This window comes from Lutjanus erythropterus, chromosome 7 (assembly GCF_056507025.1).
Source record: "Lutjanus erythropterus isolate fLutEry1 chromosome 7, fLutEry1.hap2, whole genome shotgun sequence".
Classification (NCBI taxonomy): domain Eukaryota; kingdom Metazoa; phylum Chordata; class Actinopteri; order Lutjaniformes; family Lutjanidae; genus Lutjanus; species Lutjanus erythropterus.
Window position 1 is genome coordinate 16765601 of NC_139323.1, and position 27428 is coordinate 16793028.

Sequence of the window (27428 nt, forward strand, 5' to 3'; positions counted from 1 at the left end):
GTGATTTATATTCAAGATGCTTCGTAGACTGTATTTCCTCACATACTCACCTTTTATAGTAGCATTTTTAGCCATGCTGGCAGTATAGTCCAGAGGTGGAAGTGTTGCTTAGTCCACCACTTTGGTCCTGACCCTGATTTTTTCTCTGGAGCCATTCATGTCCCCTTCCAGATGAAATGTAAGAACTATGGCGATCCTGTAGTGTTAAGCACCATAGATGGACTTCTAGAACCATCGTCAGTTCAAAGTTTGAAATTGTCCAGTTTTTGGTTTATGATTACATATCTGCAAAACAACTGACATTCCCATCAGCCTCAGCTGTAGATTGTGTTTAGTGCCAATTAGCAAATGTTAGTATGCTAACACATCAGACTAATATGTTGAACATACCTGCTAAACAACACTATACCTGCTGAGCATCAACATATTAGTATTGTCATGTGAGCCATAGACAGTATAATAAATAGTGGACAGGACTAATCCAAAAATGGACAAAGAGGTTGAGTGTGAGTGCAGCTGATGTGGGCTGAATGAAGTAGCTACCTGGCAGCTATCCACCTATAACGGCACCCACCTGTCCCTCAAAGCGGCCATGCCCTAAATTATGCATGACGCTTTAATGTAATTTAAATGGGGGAGTTTTGTTAAAAATTCACTCTACATTTTTCGCGAGAAGGAAATTAGCTTACCATGCGAGGCAGCTGGATTCATGAGATCACTAGATCACATGAGAATCCGTCTTGCCAGCATCCTAGGAGGAACTACTGGCAGCTATGAGTGTGGTTTTAGATGTGTCAACAGTGAGAAGCATCCATGGAAATGACTTGAAGAGCGAAGAACAGCACTGAAGGCCTCGCCTCTTCTCCCAACCAGCTTAGGCAAGAGTTTGATCTGATTTGCTGACTTTAGCCCATGTTAGAAGTGATAGACACAATAGTTCATCCAATCACCTGCCAAGGTTTTTTTTTTGAAGTACCTCCCCTTTTCCAAACCATCTGGCATATCAGGTTAGAAATTCACTATAGAGACTAAAACCATTTTTTGGCTAAATGTGTTTATTTCTGCTGTAAAGTTAGGCATTTTAATATCACAGTCTATGGTGATTAACTTGCTTTTGGAGTCAGCATTAAGTAGCCATTTTAGGAACTGCAGTTTTTGGCTTTTTTGGTAGTTTTTGATTCATTTTTCATCCCTGGAGGTCATCTGCAAAACTAATGACATTCCCATCAGAATCAACCGTACTTTGTGTTTAGAGTTAATTAGCAAATGTTAGCATGCTGACACATCAAACGTTTGAACATGGTAAACATTATGCCTGCTGTTAGCATTGTCATTTTGAGCATGTTAGCATGCTGATGCATTTAACATTTAGCTCAAAGCACTGCTGTACATAAATACAGCCTTACAGCTGCTAGCATGGCTGTAGACTCTTAGTCTGCTTGGTTGTAAACAACAGCCATCGTGTCATTAAAGCTGGGGTAGGCAGTTTATTGTGGTTGTTTTTTGGGGCAAAGGTTCCATTTAACATTTAAGCATAATGCAATTCAAGTGATCTAAGGGAAAAGCAGACTTATGCTCATCATCTTAGCTCTGTTTTCAGACTCAGATTTAATCTAGTTTTATTACAAAAAGTGTTTCTGAACAGACATACCTTGCTGATGTGTCTAGCAGGACTGGCCTGTTGCATTCTAACAAGAGCTGCTTGTTCAGAGATCAAACAGGTTTTCTTTTCTTTTTTAATCATTATAATTAAAAAACAGTTATTAACTTAATAACTGCATCACACAGCTTCCCTCACAAATAACTGGCTTTGATATTTTTCATGGTGTGTATGATCTGTAAGGTCCTCCTTTCATGTCATAATTTATATGAAAAACCAAAGGAAGTTGTCTAACCATACATATTTGTCACTAATTTCACAGTTGTGCAAGATATGGACATGATAAACCACCTCCATCTTTATCTGCTTAAATATTTTACCTCTCCTTTAAAGTCAGTCAAAGCAAAAGCCCCTACATGCCCACACCAAGCCCTGAAGAGGGCATTGCAAGTGTAAAGGCTCAAACTGCATCATCCAAACAGAGAGAAGTTCACGCTGAGGCTTCACATGGCGAATGTAGATCAACTGCGACTGAGAGAGTGAGAGAGAGAGAGTGAGAGAGAGAGAGAGTGAGAGAGAGAGAAACAAAAGTGCAAATTGAAGAGGGGCTTTGCTGTAACTGCTCTTCCCCATTCTGTCAAGTTGAGGTTAGCTCACAGAACAGTTTTGCCCTCAAAACAGACACGTACTTTTCCGGTGTACCAACCTCAAGCTCAGACGATTAGTGCAAAAGATAACAAGAGCAGAAAATTCACATGAAAAAATATGCAACTACAGACAAGAGAAAAAAAGTGACAGAGGGAGTTACTGATGCAAACGGGAAGTCCTTTAGAGAGGCGCTTAGTTAGCCACCTGTGAGCTTCACAGACACTGTTATTCAGTGACAGCACTGAACTGTGGGAGCTGGAGGAGCAGGTTAGGTGGTGAACTTTGTAGATTCCTGATGGCGTCTGGTCCTGGCAGCAGAGCGGAGGAACAGCCACCTGCGCTGCCTGTCAAACAGCACAGGTAAGACCAACAAATTAAATATTCTGACTGTATCTTACAGATTGTATTTTAAGTTTATGACAATTCTACAGTTTAATTTTATTAGGCCCTATCTTTTTTTTTCAAACCTAATAAATTGAGCTAAAATAAATTTTTGATGCAGTGTCAAGTATGCTGTAATGTATTTGCCTATATGTGAAATACACCAAAGAAAACACATGCAAACCAATTTTTTTTTTTTTCAAACTTGAAATACTTGTTGCAGACACCAACTTTTCACTGAAGAATAGTTGCTGTCTGTTACTGCACTGAGCATATTTTCATGGTAGGATGGTAAAGATTTTTTGTTATTCTGTGCATTTTTCTGACACAGGAGTCATTCCTCCAGACACTCCAGTGTGGAGTCTGACTGTGTTATGTTCAGCCCGGTTGGACTCCAGCATCAAAACTACACGTGCAACGATGTCTTCCCTGAACCCACTGATTGTCATGCAGCCCAGTGCCCCATACATCAGCGCTACGGTAGGTTTGCAGAATGACAAAGTGAGTTCAAGTGAGGGGAAAGTACCTGCACAAGGGTACTAAATCTCCTTGTGAAAACAACTCCACACACAGTTTGTATATGCAGAGTCAGTGTGATGGGACACCTTACAATAATGTGCGGTGTGTGCCTCTCGGTTCGTGTTTCTCGTGAGAACTGAAAGAGAGGAAGTAAGCACCTCAAACTTTTACTTTCCATAACATACATCTGATATTCTGACAGGTTACAGTGACTTGACAACGTGCTTTCTGCCCTGGGGCCATTTTACAGAAACTTCCTGATTTCCAGATCCTCTTATTTGTTTGGTAACCATGGTAATTATGGTTAGAACCTTATGTAGGAAAAAAGCCATTTGCATGTCCTAAATCACGTACTATACACCACATACCCAAAACCCATTGTTCAACATACTTTTGTGTGAATAAACAGTAGTATGACTTTTTGCAGACACAATGCTCAGTGTGCATTAAGTCACCTCCTGAGAGCCTCCTTGCTGGTTGGAAATGCGTAACCATAGTAACCCATGCCAACAATGAAATAATTCGAGAAAAATATTCCTCCAAGCAAAGTAAAACTTCACTTACACTTAAACTGAAGCATTATGGATGTTACACAGTTATGCCATTGTTAGATTATTGAGCCTTGATTTGTTAAGATCTACAGATTGTTGGTTTTATGGACATTGTTTGTTACATTTTCAAATTCTTTAAAAGACGTTTATATGGAATCACGTGTGATACAATGGCTAGTAATCTATGTTGTGTTGTCTTTGAAGCATTTTTATTCTTTCCTTGGATCTGTGTCAGATACTGCAAGTAGGCGAGGGTGGAGAGTAAAAACATACTGGGAGAATCACTGTTTGCCTTTGATTTTCACTATTAAAGGGATAGTTCACCCAAAAATTAAAATTCAGTCATTATATACTCACCCTCATGCCGATTAAGGGCTGGGTTTATTTTGTTAGTCCACAAAACACTGCTGGATTTTCACAGGAAAACAGTGTTGCAGAATCTCCCCAACAGTATAAGTGAATGGTGACCAGTTTTCAAACGTAAGAAACATCTGGAAAAAAACAACCAAAAAAAAAAAAATGCCCCCATACTTCTCGTCTGGCAAAGTCTCCTAAAGTCCCGACATGTCATTAGCACACCGTCACACCACACACACTCAGTGCAGACAGTGCGCATGTGCACATGAACGTGGCTCCAAGCTTAAGATCTACAGTGAACATTTAGGCTAAAAACATGGTGTAAATAACATTTCTTTTGCCAACTTGGCATGTCAGGGCTTTAGGAGACTTGGATTACACCAGACGAGCCGTACGGAGGCATTTTATGTTTTTATTCCGTTGTTTTTTTTACATTTGAAAACTGGTCACCATTCACTTCCATTGTTTGGGAGATTCTGCAACGTTTTCTTTTGAACTTCAGCTGTGTTTTGTGGACTAAAAACCTAAACCAGACTGTCAATCGGCATGCGGGTGAGAAAATAATGACTGAGTTTTCATTTTTGGGTGAACGATCAAAAGCTAATTTCGGTTGATTTTTGATTTCATATATAAATTGTGACACGTCCTATCTTAGACTCTTCCTATCTTGACTTAAGACAGCAAGTTTCCATAAAACAGTGTCTAATGTGTCCACCTGTAGCATGTTCATTCCTCTTGCGCTGACCTAAATCCCTCTCACTGTGTTCCTCAGATTCCTCCCAACACCAGATGAGATTCTTCTCTGATGGCACCCCGCCACCTGTTCCAAAGAAGAGGTTAGCTCGCACCCTCTCCCTCCCTGGCCCCAATGTGCCTCCACTTTCTCCTCTGTCCCCCCTGTCTCCAATGCAAAGACAGCCTCAGAACTTCGACAACCCCTTGTACATGCTGGCACCCACACCTGACATTTATCTCCATGAGGAGACAGAGGAGTTTAAACCAGTCGGAGGGAGTCCTGTCCCATCCCCATCCTTCTCCCAGCTGTCCTTCGACACTCCAGACGAGCATCTGCCCTACCTCTTCAGCAGCTTTGACGACCAGAGGGCTGTCTTTCAGGGGATTCAACATCGTCATCTACTCTTTTTGAAAAGTATGGCACAGAGCATGGAAGCTGGCGTCCTGCTGCAGGGTGAAGCCACAGAGAGCTCATACTACCCTCAGGATTTCCTGCTGTGTGAGGGCAGCGAGCCAAAGCAGATCGGAGATGCCGTTTACTACAGCCTGCACAGCCCGAAGCTCCCAGGGAGGCTGCTTGGTTTAAGGGTAAAGTTACAGCTCTTTTATTCACTCCACATAGTTTACAGTGTGCTCTGTATGCGCATGCATGATGTTAAAATGTTTCTATTGCTGTTCACTTGCAGTTACATTGTACTTGACATTGTGTGCAAAACAAAAGAAAGAGGAGGTATGCATACTGCACACAGCGAGCAGTAATATAAACATGATCTCTATCAGCACTGGCAACTGTGACACTGGCTTGTGGTACCAGAAACACTTCCTCTAAACTGTCATCAGGTGTCACAACTGCAACAGGAAGGCTAGATATATCTTTTTCATATTTAAAATGCATTCTTTAATACATCAGAAAGTGTTGTAGTAAACTAAAAATACTTGCTCATCAAATGTATCAAAATAAAATACCAATTACTGGCATTAGAAAATGTATTAAATCAAAATGTTCCATTCATTTAGTAGCCTCAAAATGAGCCTGAATTTAACCCTCCTCACACTGAAAAGATTAGCTCTGCTAATTTCTCATATTATGGATTTAAATTGGCCAGTTCGGATATCTTGGAGGTGAAAAGCTGCAAATTCAGTGTTGCATGCTGTTTGCTAGTACATGTATTTACCAGTTCTAGAGCACATTTGCTAATTGCTCTTTTCCTCTGTTGCATGCCTAAGCATTCAACATCTTATCATATTTATCTTGAAGAAATATACACCAAACACCAAAGCAGCTTCTTTCCTCAAGCTACTGCTCATGAGGAACACTAATGAACTGCAGTTCACGATGAGGGGGTTTGGACCTGACAAGTCATGTCATGTGATTCACCTACGTTTAGCCAAAGACTAGGATTAGGCTAACTGGTGTACCCTTTTGTTTGTACAGTTTAAAGGTGAAACATGTAGTATATGTACTTTACTGAATCACACAATAACCATGATATGTCATCAGAGATTAAGGAACATGCTGAAATACTGGATTCTCTTACAACAACACTACAGCCACCATGTTCTCCTTTGAAATTTCCATTCCAGTCCAAAAGGTTTGCCTGTTTGTAGTTTATTAGAGTTGACAATTAATGCTGAATGTTTGCAGATGTTGTTAGTGTCTGTTTATGAGTCATAAGAAATTATTAATGTTTTAGAAAGAGTAGATCTTAAATTGAGCACAATGTTAATGGAGTCTGGCAGGCAGTCTGTTTTCAAGATAACAGAGATTTGACAGTTATAAACAGCTGGTTAACTTAAAGTGTAGGACTTGTTGTTTCTTGTCCCTGCAGCCTGCAGTTTTGTGACTGGGGAGGAGGGGGCAGGCGGGAAACAACCATAGACTGCATATTAACCATGGGTTCAACCTATTTTCTGTACCATCTTTGGCTCCAACTCACTATTTGGCTTTAAAAAAAACTAATTTTTGAAAGCTATGGGCTTACATATTGCTCCTTTAAACCTGAGGATCAAAAAAGTGTCTTGTTTGAGAATAAAAGACATGTTAAATAATTGTATGTATTTTAAACACACAAATACAAGCTCTTAGTATGTGTAGTATTTTGTTACAAATTAAATCATATTAATTTCTGCCCAACAAAATACAAATTACAACATACTCAAGAGTAAATTAAAACAGATTTGAAACACATTTAATTGAAATGTTGCCATCTCTGACTGTTGCAATGCAACCATTTGTTGAACATGACTTTAGTTTTATGAGTGTTTCTACTTTCTGTCTTTCTGTGCAGGTTCACAAACAGACTGATGAAGCTTCCTTGAGTCACACCAAACAAAAGCCATCACATGTCAACCTGCGAGATGTTGTTGCTTATTTCTGGCCGAGCAACACCCCGATGACGGACTCCAGCATTTTTCAAACTGAAGATCCCTCCTGTTCTTTTAGGCCAGGCTGCACCGCTGGTCGACCACCAGGTAGAGGCAGCACTGAGTACAACACAGATCATATGAACGTCACTCTGCCCTCAGTTGAGTCTTTGCTTATGAAAGGGCACGCAGTGAGCGTTGAGAGAGACCTGCCACATGCCACACTAGAAGACTTTGTTCAAGATAGCAGCTCATTGCAGAACACAGACTGTTTGGGTTATGACAGACAGGTGTGTGTTCTGCTGCTGCAGATAATAATGGGCTCCCAACATCTGTACAACATCAGTGCCTCTGCTGCTGAGTTCAGGCCTCAGCAGATCTTTTTAGTGTGGCCCGACAGAGAGAAGGAAGAGGGAATAAACAAGCAGGATACTTCTGGGATGAAAAGCAGCAGACTGAAAGAAGACATGGAGTGGGAAAAGACAGAGAAAAAAGGAAAGATCCAGATGTTGTGGAGGACACACGGTTCCCCTCGTGTTGTGTTAACTCCACTATCGTCTTCTGTCCCTCTAAATCACCCATTCATCTACATCAAATCACAAATCAGAGCTTTAATTCAGTACTGCCTCGACGCACAGGACAGCCTGACATCTCGGTCCAAGTCCTCATACCGGAGGGGTCTTCTTCACCTGTCCTCTATGCTGCAGACTGAGAGCAGTGGGCCACAGGTGGCCGACATGGTGGCCATACTCCAGGCACTCCTCTGGGGGCCACGTGTGCCCCTCTTCAATCACAGATGCCCCATGACCACCACTGCCCACAACTGGCTGACAATCAAGCGAGCCCTGCTGGTGATGAAGCTGGCAGAGAGAGGGATGGTTCAGGAGTCTGCTCTGGACTGGGAGGACTGCATGTGTTTGCAGTACCTGTCATTTACTGACCCAGAGACAGTCGTGAGTGCGACCAGTCAGCTGCGGCTCAGTCTTAATGTGGATTGACATTTAAAGCCAATAATGTGAATGTCCATCTTGAAATGAAATCGCTCCTTTGATGACTCTTGTGTAGTTACATTCAAACATGGTAAGCTGTAAACTGTCAACTGATCTAATAAAAAGCAGCACTTTGGACGACTGAACATTTGTTGCAGTAATATTAGTCATTAAAGACCTTGAAAACATATTTTCTTAATCAGCGACTACAATAAGCAATGAAATCCTAGATGAATGAACTATTTTCTTACTAAATTAAATAACAGTTTTGTTTATTTCACAAGAGGTTTCCACATTTGTTTTTAAAATCTGCAGGACTCACTTAGAAAGACGTGATGTGACAAATAGCAACAAGAATCTGGAGTGTTCTGCCCCAAGCAACACAGCAAAATGTTGTGAGTGTGCTGCACTGCCTTTTTAATACAGCTGGATTTATACACGTTGCTGTTGACACACCACCAAACAGGAGAAAACATACCTCAAAGCCCATTGCATACTGTTTCAAGGAACCCAGAAACCGAAGCAAAATGGTGCACACAGTGTTCAGGCTGAACCTGCTCCTGATGAAAGTTGACGGGTTGCCAGGCAACCGTCAATAAAATCTCATAGACAACATTCACACTTGTGGTGAAATAGATGAGCTGTTTTCGACTGTAAATAGATAAAAGGTCAACAATGCAGAACAAAAAGACTCAAGCACACCGTCTTCTTCAGTTGCAATCAGAGATTTCTAATTAATAAAGTTTTAGTACAGCAACCTTCATCAGGTTAGTTGATGAAGGTGGTTGTTCCAAAAAATGAATGAATGAATTAATTAAAAATCTGATTGCAAGTGAAGAAGAAAATTACTTTTTCCATGAACAATTATGTTAAACTTTAAAATGTCATATTTTCAGGGGCTTTAAAATTGTGCCCTGCATGGGCAAAATACTTCAACAGCAGATCTTGCTCAACAAAAAATATCACTTTAAGGTCTCTCTGACACATTTAAGAGTATAATCAATATATGATTCAGTGACCTATGTATGCTCTGTGCATACATGGGCACAATGAAAGGAGATAAATAAAATGAGCCCAAGTTCTGCTGAAAAAAAGGCCCAAGCTCAGCCCAAATCCATTCTCTCAGGCTATCAGGTTTGCAGACACCTATTGTTTAAAGAAAATTTTGTTAGTGTGCCAGCTACAGCTATACTCTTTGCAACACATCAGTTTCATGCTCTGTATTCGACCTGTGTTAACTTGCATCATCCACTGCAGCAGCTGCAAGTCTGACTCCCACCTGTGGCCCATTTGCTGCATGTCATCTGCCCTCTTTCTACCCCTTTTCCTGCCACATCTTCAGCTGTCACTATCGAATGAAGGCAAAACTGCCCAAAAATCATCTTAAATAAAGAAGGAAAAAAAACAGATACACAATGAACACTGGATCCAAGGATTCTTCTATGAATCTCTACAAAAGTTGGACAGCAGACTAATCGCCCTTGCAAAGTGTGAACACTTTCACCTTTCAGCATAGTCAGATAACACATCATGTTCCTTCTAAGCAAACCGAGACCTTAACTCTGACACACTATGTATGTGTATGACTTGACAAGAGCACAGACGTCACTCTCTAAGGTGAGCACTTTTTATTTAGTACAGTTACAACATGCAGATTTCTATCAAGTGAATCAAAGCAACAAATGAAAATCATGCACACATTTAAAAAATCAATATAAACAGGAGAATCAAATGATAATTACTATGCAACATACCTACTTACATGAGTAAGATGAATTTTAAATTTATCATAAATATTACACTGTAGAGATGATCGCCAGGGTGTTCAGGGAGGGTGAATAAGAGGTCAGCACTACACATCATGGAAAGTAATACAGTGGCGAGGACACGTTGCCTGGATATAATGTGGCTGTTTGCTTTACATTCCTGGTATATTAACATCTTACCCTAGTGCAAATATCATTGAAACACAGCACATGGTAGGTAAAAGTAAAACAAACACAAAGGAACCTCTGACAGCAAACCTCAACCATACTTAACTTGGATAATATATTCATTTCCAAACAAAATCATAAAGATGTGTGGGTATGGATTGAAATAAGAACAAAAAACATTTGTAACTGCTCAGCGTCATTTAATCATCATCAGAGGAGTCTCGCTCGATGCTGTAAGCCATGAAGAAAGCGTCAGGGCGGGAGGGGACAAGGGGATGACCCGGTCTCACAATCTCAAAGCCCAGGAAACTGAATGTACGCAGCAGGGATGCTGAAGGAAGGAAGACAAGATGTAAACAGATGGAAATCTCTTGAGTTCTGACCTTGATATACTACAAACACTATGGAGAAATATCTTCAAGCTAGTGTATACACAATAGTACATCACAGCTTTAAGTATGTTGAGAAATAAATAGAACAAGTTTGAATATCTGATGAAGAATACAACTATTTGAAAGAAAAAAATAATTTATTAAGATATTGTAAATGCGTTTATGTGGGCCTGGGAAGAGCAGCTACTGTTGCAGCTGAACAAAGTAAAACAGATGTGTGCAGCATGTCGACATTTTATTTATGATTAAGGCGCATCAGATAATTTTTGATCTGTCAGAACAATGCAAGTATCATATCCCATGTTTTACAAGTTTGGAAAACAGGTCATAGTGTTCCCATGTAGTCCCACACCATAAGAAGGACAACAAAACAGAACATTAAGACAATCCATGTACACAGGTACCTCCCATCTGTACATTTGCAGGTACAAAGTCAGCATCTTATCTGTTGAGATAAATCTGAAATTGACTGGCCACATTTAAGGTCTAATATTGGAAAATAGATTTCTATATTAACTGACTACATTCAAAGAAAGTGATGAGAAAATCAGTATATCTAAAGGCCTGTGCATGCAGGACTAACATGACCTGGGGACCTCTAATCCCAGTAATTTGCAGTAGTTGCAGGGGTCATCTGTCTGGCAGGGGTCACCAGGTCTGTGATTTGTAAATTAAGATGTCAGATGATTATATTGCAGGGTTTCTGTAGGTTTCAACAAGTTCAGTTTAAGACTTGAGAGTAATTTCACATCCATACTGGCAAAAAAGTACAATCCCCCTTTGCATTGGTTATTGGTTCAATGCTGGTTTTGTTTTGTTTTGTTGTTACAGCATGATCGATAACCTACAATTTCTTTTCCAAAAACACATTTAAAAGCTCAGACTGAAGTTAAATCCAACTTTAAAAAGATACTGTTAACTTTGTCAATCAATTTTAAAACCTGTCAAAATCATAGTTAAGACATTTTAGGGGCTAAAATTCAGATTACTGGATTTTAGACTTTTTAAAGACCTACAGAAATCCTGCATTAGTCCTGTGCGAATCAGTATCTCAGTGATTTGGGTTCAAATTTTTTAAAACGCATCTGTTTCTGTTCAGCTCATAATGTTTTGTACAACAGTCAACAGCTCTGCAGTAAGACTGGCTGTATTGACATTTATAAAGACTTGTGATGACAGAAGGGCAGGAACAACTAAAGGTTGTCATTCAAGTACAGCCACAAAGCATCTGTTACTTGATTTAAATGATCTGCAAGTATGCATTTATGCTCGTCTCACATGCAGAAGGTGGGCAAAACAACTCTGAACTATATTCTTAATGTGGCTGCTGAAGAGCAGACACGCTTCTGAAATGTTGTTGTTTTGACATCATACCCGTGGGATAATATCAGTAAATTTGAGTAAAATACAGACTTTGCTTGAGACACTGACGTGAGGGGTAATTTCTACATCACATTAAGTCCCCTGGTTATACTAGTCCCTCACAAATAGGGCTTAAAAGTTAACCAACTTTGACTTTGTCATTCTAGGGGAAAATATTTAACTACTGAAACACTATTTTAGATCTCTTCCACTTGCCAGCCTTCACATACATTTGGACTTGGAAGTTTGGTGCTTGTTATTTGCAATCCTCCTACTCTTTCTCTTCCTAATGTTATTTCATACAGTCCTCTTTCCTCACTTTGTACCAGCATGTTACCTCTGTTATTGTCCAATGCACATTTTCAGTTACACATCTGTAGTCAAGTGTACCTAAAGTAGTGCCTGAATCATCTGCCCCACACGAGATGTCAAATGTACGTTTACGCTCAGGTTTATTTCCTAAATGAAGCATCACAAGACAATAATTCCTACTTCTGTATTTCCATGTCTGTATTAGAAATAGTACTATTTATCCAACCTTTATTTGGAAAGAAAACTAAAAGAAAGTCTGTCAAAGTTTATGCAGAGAACACCCTTTAAATCTTAGCTACTTAAAAAACAAATACTATTATTCTACAAATGTGTGAATTCAAATTAGCTTAGTTTTCTTCCCCACATATTTAACTATTGACTTAATTTTTCAAATGGTTTAAATTTAATTGCTGCTGTTGTACCAGAGTTCTTTATATTAAGCATTAACAGTTTGGAAAACCCAGACAAAAATGTCTTACCTCTATCGTCACGGTTCTTGTGGAAACAGATGAACACATGATCAACCTGCACCTGCTCTTCTGCAAATTCCAGCAGAAGGGCAAAACTAAAAAGAAAAACAAGAAATGTTAATGCATTATAGGAAAGATGTTAATGATCATGGTCCAAGTACATTTTTATGACCCATATCACTGCACGAAAGCGCAATGTTTGAATAAAAGATATAATCACTGACAAAAATGTTTTGCCTGCTGACCTGTCTTTGCTGCCCTCGGGTAAAGCTCCAGGGGGGATTTCAACATAAAGGTTCCCTCCTTTCAGCGCCGCCCTCCAGACACAGTGCTTGCCTTGAGAGCGACGGGGCTCAAAGAGCAAGAACCGCACTCTGCTGTTGGCAGGAGGCGGCTCCTCAAGAACCAGCAACTGAGTATCCTACAGAACAGAGGGGAAAAGAAAAATACATGGATGTCAGGAATAAAGTCACAAGAATAAAGAAGATAAGTAACCATCAGTGACTTCTCAAATGAGAAATTCTTGCAAAAATTACAAATACAATTTATAGCTGTCCAAGACAAGTGTTCTGTTATGTGACATACAACAACTGCAGCTGTTCCAAATAGAAAGACTAAAAATAAAAAGCAAGACTATTAAATTCAGAGCCACAGACAGTTTGTGTGCCTTTGACAGGATGAAAGGATGAGCCTCAGGTGAGGCGCATAGGAGTCAGGAGCATGCTGATCATTATCAAACATGTTTTGATCAGCAGTCTTGTAGTGTGACCATCAGAATTTGCTCATTTGACTGCTCTAACCAAAATTACAATGCGAGTTATACATCTTACAATTAGACAGGGTGCACAATATGTACTTTTTTCAGCCGATATGACAACTGATTATTACCTGCTTCTCACGGCCAATGCCGATAAGATAACTCATTTCACATTTTTCTATTTCAAAAAGAAGCTCACATAACCTTGTTGTTTATGCACACCTAAGAGTAAGAAAGACTGAGATGTAGTGAACAATGACAGTAATTTAATACAACTGACTGAACCAAATCTAACTGACATCATTATCACAACAAAAACAAAGAGCAGTTCTGATTCTTGAGATGTTCTTAGTTTTTTCGACTAAAGTACATAAAAAAAACCTTCATAAGTATATGCTGACGATATTTATTGGCTACAATTTTATTATCAAAATAACACATTACCAGTATTTCTGATTATGTATTATTTGGAAGAGCCACCAGGGCAATGGGAACCCCCATTAGGCCAACATTTTTTTTTTATGCTGATGTCAAAACAGCATCAAATGTCCATTCATTCAGAAATAAATGATTTGCATTTGAGCTACATTTTAAGCACATTTTGCAATGGTCATAGGATATATGCCGCATTCATCAGAGTCATCCTCTTGTTGTGATCATTTTGTTTCAAGTGTTGAATATACTGAGGGAACAAACATTTTAACCAAAGTATAAATTGTACACTGCCTGCTGCCCCATCTGACCAAAGCTGACCGTGTCAATAAGCTATCCTAGAATCCATTTTCATCCAATAATTTATTGGCCCTGGTATTTATTATGCATCTCTACAATCAGATATTACTAAAAGATAAACTGCAGTTATTTGCAGCAGAATAACATAACAAAACAAAGACATCATTAGCTTGACTTTGGTCAAAAGGTGAAAATTATTCAAATGGCTGAAATGCAAATTGCCTTTGTGTTTGTCTCGCTCCTAGTCGATAAGGTTGTTTTTCTGCGCTATTAGCCTGAAGAATCTCAATGCTGCATAACCAGTGTCCCTATAAGAAGTAATATGTAAAAACTGGTTTTAACTTACAGAATAGAATAGCTTAGCTGAAAGATTGCGATCCCGCTGGTCATTCCCTCGCCCACCTGGGATCTTCAGGGGTGGGAGAGGGACATCAGGAGCACCACAGAGGCCCCGGACACGGGTTACTGCAACAGCGGGAGCACCTCCTGGGACTGGAGATACTAGAGGAGGAAACAAAAACACACAGAGACGGCGCCATCAGTCAGGTATTCACTTGTGGTTCTGCTACAAAACTCCCAATATAAACAGCAGGTCCTGCATACATTACACTGGTGAGTGACTCATCTGAGATTTAAGTAAAACATCTGCTAAGGTTGAAGGAGTCTTCAGAAAAAACATACATGACTGGGGGGCACAGTTCAATAAGTAACTGGTCTTGCGCTCATATTAACAGACAGGAAGCATGTGCGGTTTATGCTACCCTACCACCCCACCAATGTGTCATCAAAAATGTCACAATTTAATGTGTCAACTTGCCGTCAAATATTCACTGAAACCTCCAAGACAAATTTTGTTTCCATCACACAGAAATGTCATGATCCTCAACAATGTCCCCTGCAGGAAAAATTCATTGTTCGTGTCAGAAGAGAAAAATTCAACTTCCTAAAACAGATCTGCAGTGTGGCTAGGTTTCTGTGAAATATCCTAAAGCTCATCACATGACTCTTAGGAGAAGGCTGCCAGAGGAACAGGCTGTATTTGTCTAACCATTAGCCTACTTTAGTACTGCACTAGCCACGCTGCTCCACTTTACAACTGGCAGGCACAAAAAACAGTTTAACAAGGAGATCAGCCATTTCAATTTACAAGCCAGTCAAAGTGCTCTATATAATTAGCTTGGCTTGCTTGTGCTGATGTCTGTGTGTGTTGCTGCATACATTTGTTGTGTTGAGAGCCTATTCTCAGAGCTCCGATCAGGAACATAACCCATAAGCAGCAGCCACACACATGCACTCAGACACTCTCAGATGCTCTCTTACGCAAATGCCACTGCTGTGCTATATGTGGAGCAGATGTGTGAAAACTGAATGAGGACCATTGTCGCCATTGACTGAGTAAATAAGAAATGTACAACGTATTACCTGATCTTGCAAGGAACGGGAGATTACAAAGCAACACAGCTCCTCCCCAAATCCAATTATCAGATTATGTAAATTACCATCTTTACATAATACCTTCAATGTCTCTTTTGCATTAAAACAAAACAAGGCTTTCAGGCAACGTATCCATTCAGTTAATAGCATTCTTTAAAATTTCCATGTCCACAGAAGGCAGTGGTGCACATTCACGCCCTGATCACATGAGCGATGAGTCTCTCAAGCATCTGATTGCATAAGAGCACCTTCTCCATGTAGGAATATCATGCAAAAGGACCAGTCACATCTAAGAGTATGTCATATTGTACATATCATTAAATCTTGGTGCTCTAGATGGTATACCATGCTGTTATACCATCTCAAAGTAGACCATAGATCAGTCACTATGAAGAAATCAGTTTAAAAGGGCACCTGCTAATGTTTTAAAAAAAAAAGCTATTGCTTCAGGAGTGAAAACAACTGTCTATGTTATTACAATAAATACAAAAAACACAAATGTAAACATGAAAGTCCGTGAAAATAATTATACATCTATCGAATGATGTTTTCTGTCTGTGTACAATATGTCATCATTGGATTTAACATTCCCCATACCACCCCCCTTCGCAGTGCAGTGGAAATTTCCTACGAGTCCTTCACAACACTGTAACGTTAGAACCGGGCAAACAGCCTCAACCAAAATCCTGTCAGAACACGACTAAGACAAAAAAAACACCCCCGGGATAATCACTTACGAGTTGTAAAAAAATATTATGACCAATTTCTAGGCATCTAACCCCACTATGTTCTCATTTCCAGTCAATCGCCGCTTTGAATTGGAAGTGAACCAGCAAACCAACGGAGGTTATTGGCTGGTAAATGCCCCCACCATGGTTATTATAGTACTAAATTAGCTGACTGAAGCGAAAAGCAAAGGTTATTTAGCTTAGATGTTAATCTATCTCGATTGCTTGACGCACTGTACACAAATTTGGCTTAACGATTCCTTTTCTACAAATTACAGGATATCAACGCTAGCTAGCACCTGAGCCCGAGGGTGAAATGGGAAAAAAACACAAGACGTGAAGCCACAAATGATCAATTCAGCCTTCGTTTACATGACGTTGGTTTACATAACCTTACATAAATATTTTTAGTGCTCCTACAAGACTTAAATGCTAAAGATACCCAAAATAGTGTGGCATTATTGTTACTGGTGGTTTTCTCCGCAACGCCGAAAACATGAAAACATCGGTCATATACCGAAATCCAGCCGCTAGCCGTTAGCTAGCGCAGTTAGGATAAGCTAACCTTGGCTAACATAGGTCGTGTCTAGAAGAGGAACCCCAGACCTGCGACAGGTCTCGTGAGAGTGATGACTTTAACACACACCATGGACTTTTCGTAACGATATTAAACTGTTTCTGCCTCTAGAGCTACTCAGATTTAACCACAGCGTCGTCACGTTATAAAATACAATGTATTTATATAAGCTGCGAAATGAAGTGACAACACATACAAATCTCACGAGAGATTCACAAATCAAGGGTTATCTTGTAAACACCCGCTACCATTCGTATAAAACTTCAAGCAGCACACTCCAAATAACTGTTAAAAACTTGTTATTCAAGATTTCATAGATAGTAAGATAATCCTAAATATCTATAATTCTAAAAGTAGCTACATTATAAATCAAGTCGATATTTTTAACGTTTACTAGCTAGCAGCTTAGCATGTAGCTAGCTAACGCGTTCCTGTGGCGTTGCACATATTAGCTCGTGCGTTACCTTAGCTAGCTAACTAGCGCATGGATATCAACAGCAGCGCTATGATTTCGTCTGAACACTAATGTTAAGTAAATGTCATACATACGTTAGTTACTGATCTGTAATTTATAATGATTTACCTAAGGCGTTTATAGAAAATGTATCAATACAAACGCGAATGACAATGTGTTTTGGAGACGTCAACTGAGATAAATAGTGCTGTTATGTAAACAAGAAACACTGTGAATAGCACTAGCCACTCCAGGAAATATACCGTGTCTCTTCGCTAGGCCGCGGTTTTTAAACTTAGCTTAGCTGGCTAAGTTAGCTTATGACAATTCACAACGACTCCAACAACATACCTTTCACTTTCAGGTTTATTACTGGATTGCTCAATAACAGGCATCTCGGGCAAGTTTCTCTCTTTTTCTCTAACAAAACAATGACTATTCAAAATCGTCTGTAGGTTAGATTTAACCATCCGGCCAGCGTCCACACCAGCTGCTCGCTCTGTCCTCTCCTCTTCGCCTAATGTTGCGCTCACAGAGCAGACAAGCTGCAGTATCTATCAGGGGAGTGTCCTGTTCACCATGACGTGTTACTGTGAAAATATGACGCACTTAATGAGACACTTTACTATTGTGAGTACTCATACTTTAACATTACATCATTATTACTCAATAGTGGGAAGAATTGGAAGAAGTCAAATTAGGACTGGGCGATATGGACCAAATATCTTAATGTAGATATTTATTTTAGATTGTTAGATATTTTAGGGAAATACAGCATGGATGTGCTTTATTATTACTACCTTTTTTACCACTATATATACTGTTGCATTTTAAGATCTTTATTAATCCTCAAGGAAGATTGCTCTAGAAATGCAGTAACAGGGAATAAATACAATAGGAAACAATAGAGTATTAAATGTGAAGTGAAATATAAAATATAGTGTATAATGAGTAAATGCAAAATAACTAAAATAAATATAATATCAGAATCTTGTTCCATATTTGATCAGCACTGTCTAGTTTTACAGTTTGATCAGTTTTGTGACTAGAGTGTGTTCAGATGCCACTTTGTTTTTTGTTTTTTTGTTTTGTTTTGTACTGTATTTTCTCAAAATGTGAGGTACCATTGTGATATGCAACCAAGGTAAGTAGCAAAGAATGGAATAAACAAATTGAATAGGAAAAACACAAATAAAGGAAAACAAAATAGAACAGAAACAAAAAAACAAACATTTGCAAAAAAAAAAACCCCACAATCATACACAATCCCTAAAGAAGGTTACCATTATATCAAAAATAATAAAACACAACATTCAATCCATGTATACATTTAAGTTCATATCATTCACAGGTCTTTCTGTCAGTTACTCTCTCACTGACATCCCTCTTCAACCCCCCCACTGGAAGCAATACTGCAGGTTTGATTACAAAGCATTAGGGAAAGATGAATTTTAAAAAGTAAGATGCTCAGGCACAAGATAACTAAATAATCAAAATTAAACTCATGAATAATTCATAAATCATCAACAAATTGTCAAAATAATGAGGTAAACAAATTGCTTGGTAATCATGCTGTTGATGAGAAAGACAGAGACAAGAAAAAAAAAAATAAAAGGATAAAAAGATGTGCTCCCCCTACTTGGTTGTTGTCTCCTCTACAGGTACTGAACTTTTTGTTTAGGTGTTTTAATGTAAAATTGCAATTTATAAACTGGTACTGGTTTCCTTGTATTTGTTGTGTATACCATAGTGATTCTACTGCTTTATGTGTTGTGCTGTTTATGTTGTGTATTTGCTGTCCTGTGGTTGTGTGTTTTGTTTTGTTTTTTTTATCTACCTATCTAGGGACAACATATGTAAACAGACTGTTTTCACAGTAACCATTCTGACATTAAATAGTAACATAAACACAGGTGTTATTAATGATTCTAATTAAGTTTCAGTTCCATTCAGGTCAAACAGAGTCTGGGAGCTGCTGTTGTGTCGCTGACTCACTAGAAATGCTCTGTTACTCTAAATTTAGGACCTTAATTGTATAATTTGTGACACCTGTGTTTACCCTACTATTTCATATCAGTGTGACACCCGTGAAAAGGCGGTATTAGCTGCTTGCCATCTGTGGTGAAATTATTTTGTGATCATGCGCTGTCCCTGCAAAAAACTCATTCCGCATTCCCATCCAAAATGCAGTTTGAGTAGAAATATAAATTAGCAATAAACTGAAATACTCAAGTAAAGTGCTAGTACCTTAAATGTGCACCTAAGTCCAGTTTGTGAGTAAATGTAGTTAGATACTTTCCAGTAAAAATGCTGCTAATAAATGTTTTTCAGGACGCCCATGGTAAGGTAAACACAGGTGTTAAGGTCCTGTTGAGTTAAGTGTAGCAGAGCCTTTCCAGTGAACCAACATGCACAATAGCAGCACCCTGACTCTGTTTGAACTGAATTAGTATCATTGGTAACACCTGTGTTTAATTTACTATTTAATGTCAAAAGTTTTATTGCTGTGAAAAATGTCTATAGGTGCGAAAGGGCAGCTTTTATTCTTCTTCTACAGTGCAAGATTATTTATAATAAATCAAACTTTTTTTTTATTTTATCCCATCTGGCATCTAATTTTTCTTGTCAGTGGAATATAGGCTAATGCTGGTAACACTTGTCCACCTATATCCCAACAGTAACAGTACACACCGACTGTCATTTTCATTTTTTCAACAACTGCCATCTGTGCCTGTCAATCAAGGAGCACAGCAGCGTGGTGCAGGGTGTGTATAACACTGTCTGTGGTTCCAGCAGAACAGAAATCACCATCAGCACAACCACATTATCCCTCACTTCAATGGTGAGACACAACTGAAGGCTCAAATCAGGTAAGTGTCCTCTTATCTCTGAGCCAACATTCATATAAAACTAAACTCTCAGCTTCTTTAAATCCTATTTGCCCTCGTCAACTAGCTGCAGGTGCCTATTTTAAGATGGCTTATGTTAGTCTATGACATACAGTACAGTCTGACAGAGAGCACAGGCATGTAAACTTTTCAAAAACTTTGATTTTAGGTTGTTATAATACTTTTCATTTTAACTTGCAGGTTCATTTTGGATCCAAGTTTAAGCTTTTTGAGTTCTCTCAAGAAGATTAAGCTTAAAACTTAACCTGCAGGACCACAGGAGCCAGAGTTGGAACATCTGAAAACATCATAAGTAAGAAATCATATGTCCAACCAACCAAGTGAATACAATGGCAACACATCTCACTCGTTTATGTCTGTCCGTAGTGTCTTATGAGCGGATTCTGTCCATTGAAAATTTGGGAGATGTTCCAAATCCATGGAAGGGATTCACTATGAACCGCTGCTTGGTGCTGGCGCTGGTCGTACTGCTGGTGAGCTCAGGGGTCAATGAACTGCATGGTGAGTACAGTAATCATGTCATATTATAGTGTGTACAGACAGGAAACACTCCTCAAATAAAATTCAATTAATAAATTCCTCAATTAATAAACCTTATATCTATTGTTGACAGAATGTTTCATTCAGTCTGACTCTGTAGAAGTGGATAGATACTGTACCTCTGCCTCTAACAATTCCTACTTAAGTGTATTTTTTTCTTGTTTTCAATATACCACACTTGTATCTGATAGCTGATTGTGTAGTTCTGAACTCTCTGTCCTCTGTCTGTGTTATTTGTTTCCCAGATGCGATGGATTCTTTTGTTGAGGCAACAGGTATAAGGTCTTTTGTTGGGAGTCTGCAGGATGGTTCAATAACTCAGGTATGTCTTTATGTCTTTGTGACACTTGCAGGTAGCTGAGACCACATTTAAAGGTCATGTTGATTTTGGTTAGATTTTTGTGAAGTTTTCCTGCTTTTCACACCCAGTGATACAAATCAATAAATACCTTTGTTTATGTCTCTGTGTGCAGTTAGTTAAGGATACTGTGTACCGAATGGTGGGATTATTTTATTCTGGCTCATTTGCAGGATGTGAAGGGGATAAATCACAGCCCTGCAGCTGAATGAGTCAGAACGAGGCTGATATCATTTTGCTGAACCTATTTCTTATTAAGCTCATGGAGAGCTGGAGACGGCCTTGTGTCCATTTGTGTGGCTGACAATTCACAAATGTCCACTAATAATCAACTCAATACAGGGAATAGCATCAACACCATGCACCAGCACTCCACACTTCACTACTCTGAAGGGACAGATCAGATTTTCCCTCTTACCTATAGTGCAGTTTATCCATCTAGATTGTTTTGACATGAGTTGCCACATTTTAAAATCAACTGTATAGATGTCTGCCTTCCTGTGCTCCTGACGGTGCAGGATGCAAAAATTAATGGTGTCCTCCTTGACTGAGCTGTAACCTCTCATCCAGTGAGTAGATGCACACTTCCTTCTGCATGGTGATACAGTTGGCATGTGTAGTTCAGTTTAAAATAAATAAATAAAATAAAATCTGCACAAAACTACTAACAACCAGGCCTGTGGATTATTTTGAGTAACTGGGTCATGATTCATGTAAAGAAACACTGCTGTTGAGTTTTTCAAATGTATTTTTTTGCTGCTTTGAGCAACACAGGCTGAGTTCCATTTAGTCTTGTTATATTTGAGAAAAAGCAGACATCTCTACTGCTGATAAAACGTGGCAACTCACACACACACACAACTCATTTGCTTTTTCCTGTTTATGGTGGCGTCTTTGTCTTGAATATATAGACACTTTGTGTTATATGTTATTTATTATTTGTTGTTTTCTTGATTTGTTCATTTTTGCCAAGCAATAATGTTATTTTTTTAATAGATGAGAACTCTTAATAAGCCTCTCAGGATTCCTTCCTTCTCTACATTGCAACTACTGTCCTTTCTATTGTTTGTGTATGCATGTGTTTTTTTTTATTGTGCAAATGCACTAAACTGAACTAAATTAAACTAAACTAAACAATCTAGGTGGATGGATAGCTTTACAGTTGAGAGGAAAATTATGTATTTTTTTAATGATAAGATGAAATGTCCCTGTAAGACTTTAAAAATCTCTGTAAGGTTAGAAGAATAGTCATAATGCATCCAAGTGTGACAGCAAGTCTTATTTTACAAGGTCACAATTGATTATAATCCCTCAATCAATTTTCTGTAAATGTTTATTAAGTCTTAAAGTCATGAAGATGCTTTCTGTTGTACTGACAGAGGAGCAGCATCTGGATTTGTCTTGATGGCACTGTCACCAGTCTGTCTCTCAGACTTTTACACTTGAATGAAAATGACACATTACAACTGAACAATAAAACAAGTATAGTAAACCACTCATCTTATTCCGTGTAAGTACAAGAAAACTATACTGAAAAACACAAAATGTAAAATCTAATCCTTGAAGTGGCTGTTTGAGAAGCAAGTGAATTTATCAAGATATTTTCATGTGCTTGTCCAGTTTATGTGTATTTGAAACGTCACTCTCTGAATCAGATTGTGTTTTGTTTCCTCTTGTCTGTCCCCAGATTTCCCTATGGGACAATTTCATGTGGTGGTGGGGATCTGAAGAAGTTGGAGCGATAAGAAAAAGAAAAAAGCCGATGGGCACCAAAGTAGTCCTGAAACCCAAAGCGAAAGAATGATTTGTATACGGATGTTTAAAGAAAAGAGAAGAGTCAAGCAATAAAACAGATGCCATCAACAGTCACAGCAACATATTTCTAAATGAAAGAATGTAAACAGTCTTAAAATAGTTTGCATTTAATAACACAATGATACAGAATGTGACATTTAATCCATTTTGCTTGTATTGTAGACGACAACATTCACTTTGTCTTTATGCAGAAATGTTTATCACATTGAAATCGCTCGATGAAATCCACATTTCAGCATCACTGATTTAGAAATGTCTCTTATCACCACATTGTATCATAGTTTTACATTGTCATTGTCATCAGTAGTAGTAATTAACAATGTTTTCAATGATAATTGTAAGCTTAATTAAAGCACAAAAGTGGTCTTATGGATAATAAAAGATTTGCCTTGATTAAACAAGTGATTAGAGAATAAAACTAAAATAATTACAGTGAAAGATGATAATAAGAGATAAGATAAAGAACTATCTTGGATGAGTGTGGGGAAACACTGTTCTGTGTGCATCTACTGTGAATAATACATTGTCTATATAGTTGACAGGATACACTATAGCCTAGACAGACCTCTGTGCATTAATATGTATTTATTATTAATACTGTGTGAATTAATAAATGACAGTTATGTAATAATTAAGTGAGGCTTTTTATCCAACAAACAGGCTAAGTGTTGAATCAAACATATAAAGTATATAGAATATTGTGCCCTCCACTCCAAGAAGAAAACAGCTTTAGCGGCATCCACACTCTTTTGCCACCATATCATTGAGAGATTTGAGTTCAGTTGTACGTTCATTCAAGTCCACCACATACAGGGCATCGTAGGCCAGAGGCACACAGCACGGCGCCCGCTCATCCACGCTGCTGTTCCCAATGAGGACGTTGAGGAGGGCGGCGTGGTTGGTGGGACTGAGCATGGGGACGGCACAGGAGCCGTAGCAGTTGTTGATGTTGGCGGTGTCTGGAGCCACAAAGTACTTGTCAAGGGACACGGTGAGGCTTCTCAGCCCACATCTGCTGCCCGTCACTGGGTTGTTGGGGCCGGCTCTGGTAGCCCGTAGTGCTCTCTGCACCTCATATGTACGGGCAACCGTCTGAAGGGCCTTCAGCAGAAGAAATGCACGGTACTGTCTCTCTCCTGTTTTATGCCAAAGAGGAAACAAAGATACCAATTAAACAGTGTTTATTAAGGATCTTGATAGCAAAGAAGTGTAAATTTCTCTCAGATGTGGTAAAGAACAATGGAAACACAAGTCTAAAAAGAAAAGGAAGGAAAGGAAAAGAAAAAGATGGAGAACAGCTGCTTTAGGAGATTTTTCTGTACACATCACCTGCTGGAGGTTCCTTCTTCGGAAAGGCACTGAGTTCTATGAGCCTCCCCAGCCTCTCTGTGGCTCTGTGACCCACCTCCTCCTGCCTTACCACCTCCATTATCTGCGCCACAGTCAGCTCCAACCTCTGCCTGAGCTCCTCCAGCAGTGCAGGAGACATGGCCAACTCCCCATGATGCGCCTGAAACAGGGAGCCCCGGCTGGTGAAGGAGAAGACGGTGGGGGCAGAGGAGTTGATCAGGCCTGCCAGCTGGGTTTCGCTGGAGGACAGCCCCAGTGTCAGGGGAGGCAGGGAGTGTAAGGAGGCCAGCTGGAGCGGACGGGACTCAGGGTCGGCCCGAGGCATGACGTCACCCAGGAACCGCCTCAGCTCACAGAGGAAGGAGGAGGTCTGAGAAGAGGCCAGGGATGAACCTGATACATGGCTGAGAAAGAGAGAAAAAAATGTTACTGAGCACCAGTCTGAAAGTAGTCTATAATATTACATATAATGTCAAAATAGGGAACATGAACAACCCTGTATCAGTTCCTCTTTCCCTTGAGAAAAGCAGAAGTGGGATCACGCTGATGTCACTTCCTGATTCTCCACCAATAAGGATGTCTTTAAGGTTTTGCTCTGTAAAGAGAGGAAATGTGTCACGCGTACTTTACATGAAACAAGAAATGGTTTCTTACTCATATCACATCTTACTCATATCAGGGGATTTTGTGTCAACAGAAATCCTCCATTTCTGGTGAACAGTGCCCTCGGACGCTTTTCCTGTCAGCGTGATGTACTGCGTTTCGCCTGAAATACACACAGACTAGAGAAGACACCAACAGGAAAACAACAGAAATATTAGTAATAAAATCCTGAACAACAGATTTAGGATCTATAGAGGCCAAGCCAACGCTTTAAGTCACTGTGGTGCTGCACCTAATTGACACGCTGATTGTTACCCTGTCTGATGACTCAAAGTCTGAGTCAAATTTGCCAGTTGAACACTTCGTCCATTTATTTTCCATCACAAACTTGTCAGTGTCCATTAAACTCGAACATGTTTCCAAAAGTACTCAAAACATCCACAGGTGTGACTCCACCACGCTGCTTCAGTGGTCAAAAACTCCTACCATATATAGTGATGGCTGCTGATTACCCTGTGAGCCCTGATACCCAGTACGTCATACACAAATTCATTCATTCACATTCTGCTCCTACAGGATCTTTGGAACATTTTTCATGTATTCATGCACTATTCACCACAAACATTATTAATTGGTAGAGTTGGGCTCAAAACTCAAAAATCTATTGAAGTAAGTCGCCTTCAAATTTTGAGTTTTCTCAACTTTTTTGTTTTACCGTCTTTTAAGTTGTACTTGTTCAATAAGCTTAAAGTATTAAGTTGAACCAAAAACACTGACAAATTGAATTTCCTTTGACATTTTCTCGGTTTGAAAAGTTAGTTCTTCATCTCACACAAAGAACTTACAGCTTCAGCTGCTGCTGTTGGAACTACTTTGTTCCAGCATTGCCAGAAAAACAAGATGTGAAACTGCTCCCAGTGAATTTATTACATTTTAAGTATAAGGGACTAAGTTCAGTCCGAGCCTTAATTATGGTTCATAGTGTTTTCATTCTTGTGAAAACAAACAACCACAACTTAAAGTATATTAAAGACAAACACCATCATACATGTTTTCTTTTAAGATATAAAAAAAGAAGGCTCTCAGGAGAGTTTTAACTCTCAAACTGTGCATGCTGAGGAGTCTGATATGTGATCATGTTTCTTTAGTAACTTAATTCAACGAGTTGATTGAACTCTGTGCAGTACATTCATTCAACTCATCATTTCAAATTAAAAAATGCTTATACACTCTGATGTAGTCTGAGAATAAATACAAAAAATGTTAAGTTAAAAAAAAATGGTATATTTTAAGTTAATGAGAAAAGATTAGTGGAACACTTGTATTTTATTGCTTTCTTTACCTGTGTGTTTGGTTGCAGCGACTGACTAGTGAAAGTGACGTCCAGGTTTCCTGCTATGAGCAGACTTTCAATCGCCAAGAGCAGCACGGGATTCGACCTTAGCAGAGGAGACCGTGGGAGGTCAAAGGTCAACTTGAGTATCCCTCTCTCATCTTCTTCTACCGAGAGCACTGAAAGAGAAAACAAAACACACTGTAAGGTTAAAAAAAACAACAACATACAAACAAAAACTGATTGTAATCAAAGCACTGTTACCTCCAGCTGGATGCAAGACCTCCAGCCCATTTCTGTTTGTTTCCTGAGCGATGTCTAATAAGACTGAGCCTGATGGATTATCAGAAGTTGTGCAGATTCCAAACAGAGTCAAACTGTGGTTTGTGAGTTCACCGTCATCCCCCACGCCTTCACGCAGCTCTGAGGACACATCATCTACGAGGCACGGTGTATGCTGAGGATGATTCTTAATTTCCAAACCATCTCCGGTCTCTATGGAGCTCCCTGTGGGGTAATAAATTACATTACACACCACTAATCAGATGAAGGATAGAAGCAGGAACCACATGCAGACAATACAATGTTTGCACAAACAAATTAACTGACAAGCTATAAAACAGCACCACGTTATAAAATGTTATAAAACAAAACAAAACAAAACACATTTAATACACAAATCTGCAGGCGTTCCAGTTGTGGAGAGTCTGACCTGCCATTGTGGGGTTGTGAGTCGGGATCAGTTGCTGTCCATGTGAGACCTGCAGAGCCACACAGAGAATCAATGCTCCACAGCAGAAGACGTCCACAACCAACATACTGCGCTGTCTGTTTGTGTGTCTTGGTCAGACCTTTTCACATCACTTGTTTTGAGTGGGTCAAGCTCAGGAGGATGAGAATTATATCCTCCCACCTTCTATTCTCAGTAACTGAGGAACATGCTGCCAAAATAGGAATATTTGTCCTTGATGTTTGCCACACAGAAAGGTGCTTTCTTCACCTCCAGAGGGGAGATTTGTCAGTTTGGACACACACTACACCCCTGTCTGTTGACTCTGATTAATGGAGGTGAGAAGGACACACAGACACATTGGGAGGTCTAAAGATTAGAGAGTGGTACCCTGAACTTTCTCATGAATCTTTCAAGCTCTTTCCTTATGGGACCCCTTTTCTATCATCGAGTAAACTGATAACCCTGACTGAGGACATATTTCATGAATATTC

At 39.3% G+C, this 27428-nt stretch overlaps 4 protein-coding genes across 4 annotated transcripts; 2 read left to right on the forward strand and 2 right to left on the reverse strand.

The window, feature by feature from the left end:
* The first annotated feature begins 2173 nt into the window (after positions 1-2173).
* On the forward strand, positions 2174-9282 carry LOC146323826 (inactive tyrosine-protein kinase PEAK1). Its single transcript, XM_084722953.1, has 4 exons — positions 2174-2608; positions 2961-3109; positions 4829-5379; positions 7080-9282. The coding sequence occupies exons 1-4, from the start codon at positions 2544-2546 to the stop codon at positions 8151-8153; spliced, it is 1839 nt and encodes a 612-aa protein (XP_084579079.1). The 5' UTR covers positions 2174-2543; the 3' UTR covers positions 8154-9282.
* A 467-nt stretch (positions 9283-9749) lies between these two features.
* On the reverse strand, positions 9750-17836 carry oaz1a (ornithine decarboxylase antizyme 1a). The gene is given in 6 exon segments (XM_084722955.1): positions 9750-10409; positions 12624-12709; positions 12860-13035; positions 14450-14536; positions 14538-14604; positions 17648-17836. Coding segments are annotated over 6 exon segments (666 nt in total). The 5' UTR covers positions 17767-17836; the 3' UTR covers positions 9750-10278.
* Positions 17837-20015: 2179 nt separating this feature from the next.
* Positions 20016-23319, forward strand: LOC146323828 (uncharacterized). The gene is made up of 5 exons (XM_084722956.1): positions 20016-20166; positions 20386-20497; positions 20572-20706; positions 20991-21067; positions 22791-23319. Coding segments are annotated over exons 2-5 (330 nt in total). The 5' UTR covers positions 20016-20166; positions 20386-20496; the 3' UTR covers positions 22908-23319.
* Positions 23016-27428, reverse strand: amh (anti-Mullerian hormone). Its single transcript, XM_084722957.1, has 7 exons — positions 26917-27428; positions 26469-26711; positions 26214-26383; positions 24939-25050; positions 24764-24863; positions 24248-24672; positions 23016-24054 (listed from the first exon to the last, which is right to left on the reverse strand). Exons 1-7 carry the CDS (start codon positions 27020-27022, stop codon positions 23648-23650), a joined length of 1563 nt encoding a protein of 520 aa, XP_084579083.1. The 5' UTR covers positions 27023-27428; the 3' UTR covers positions 23016-23647.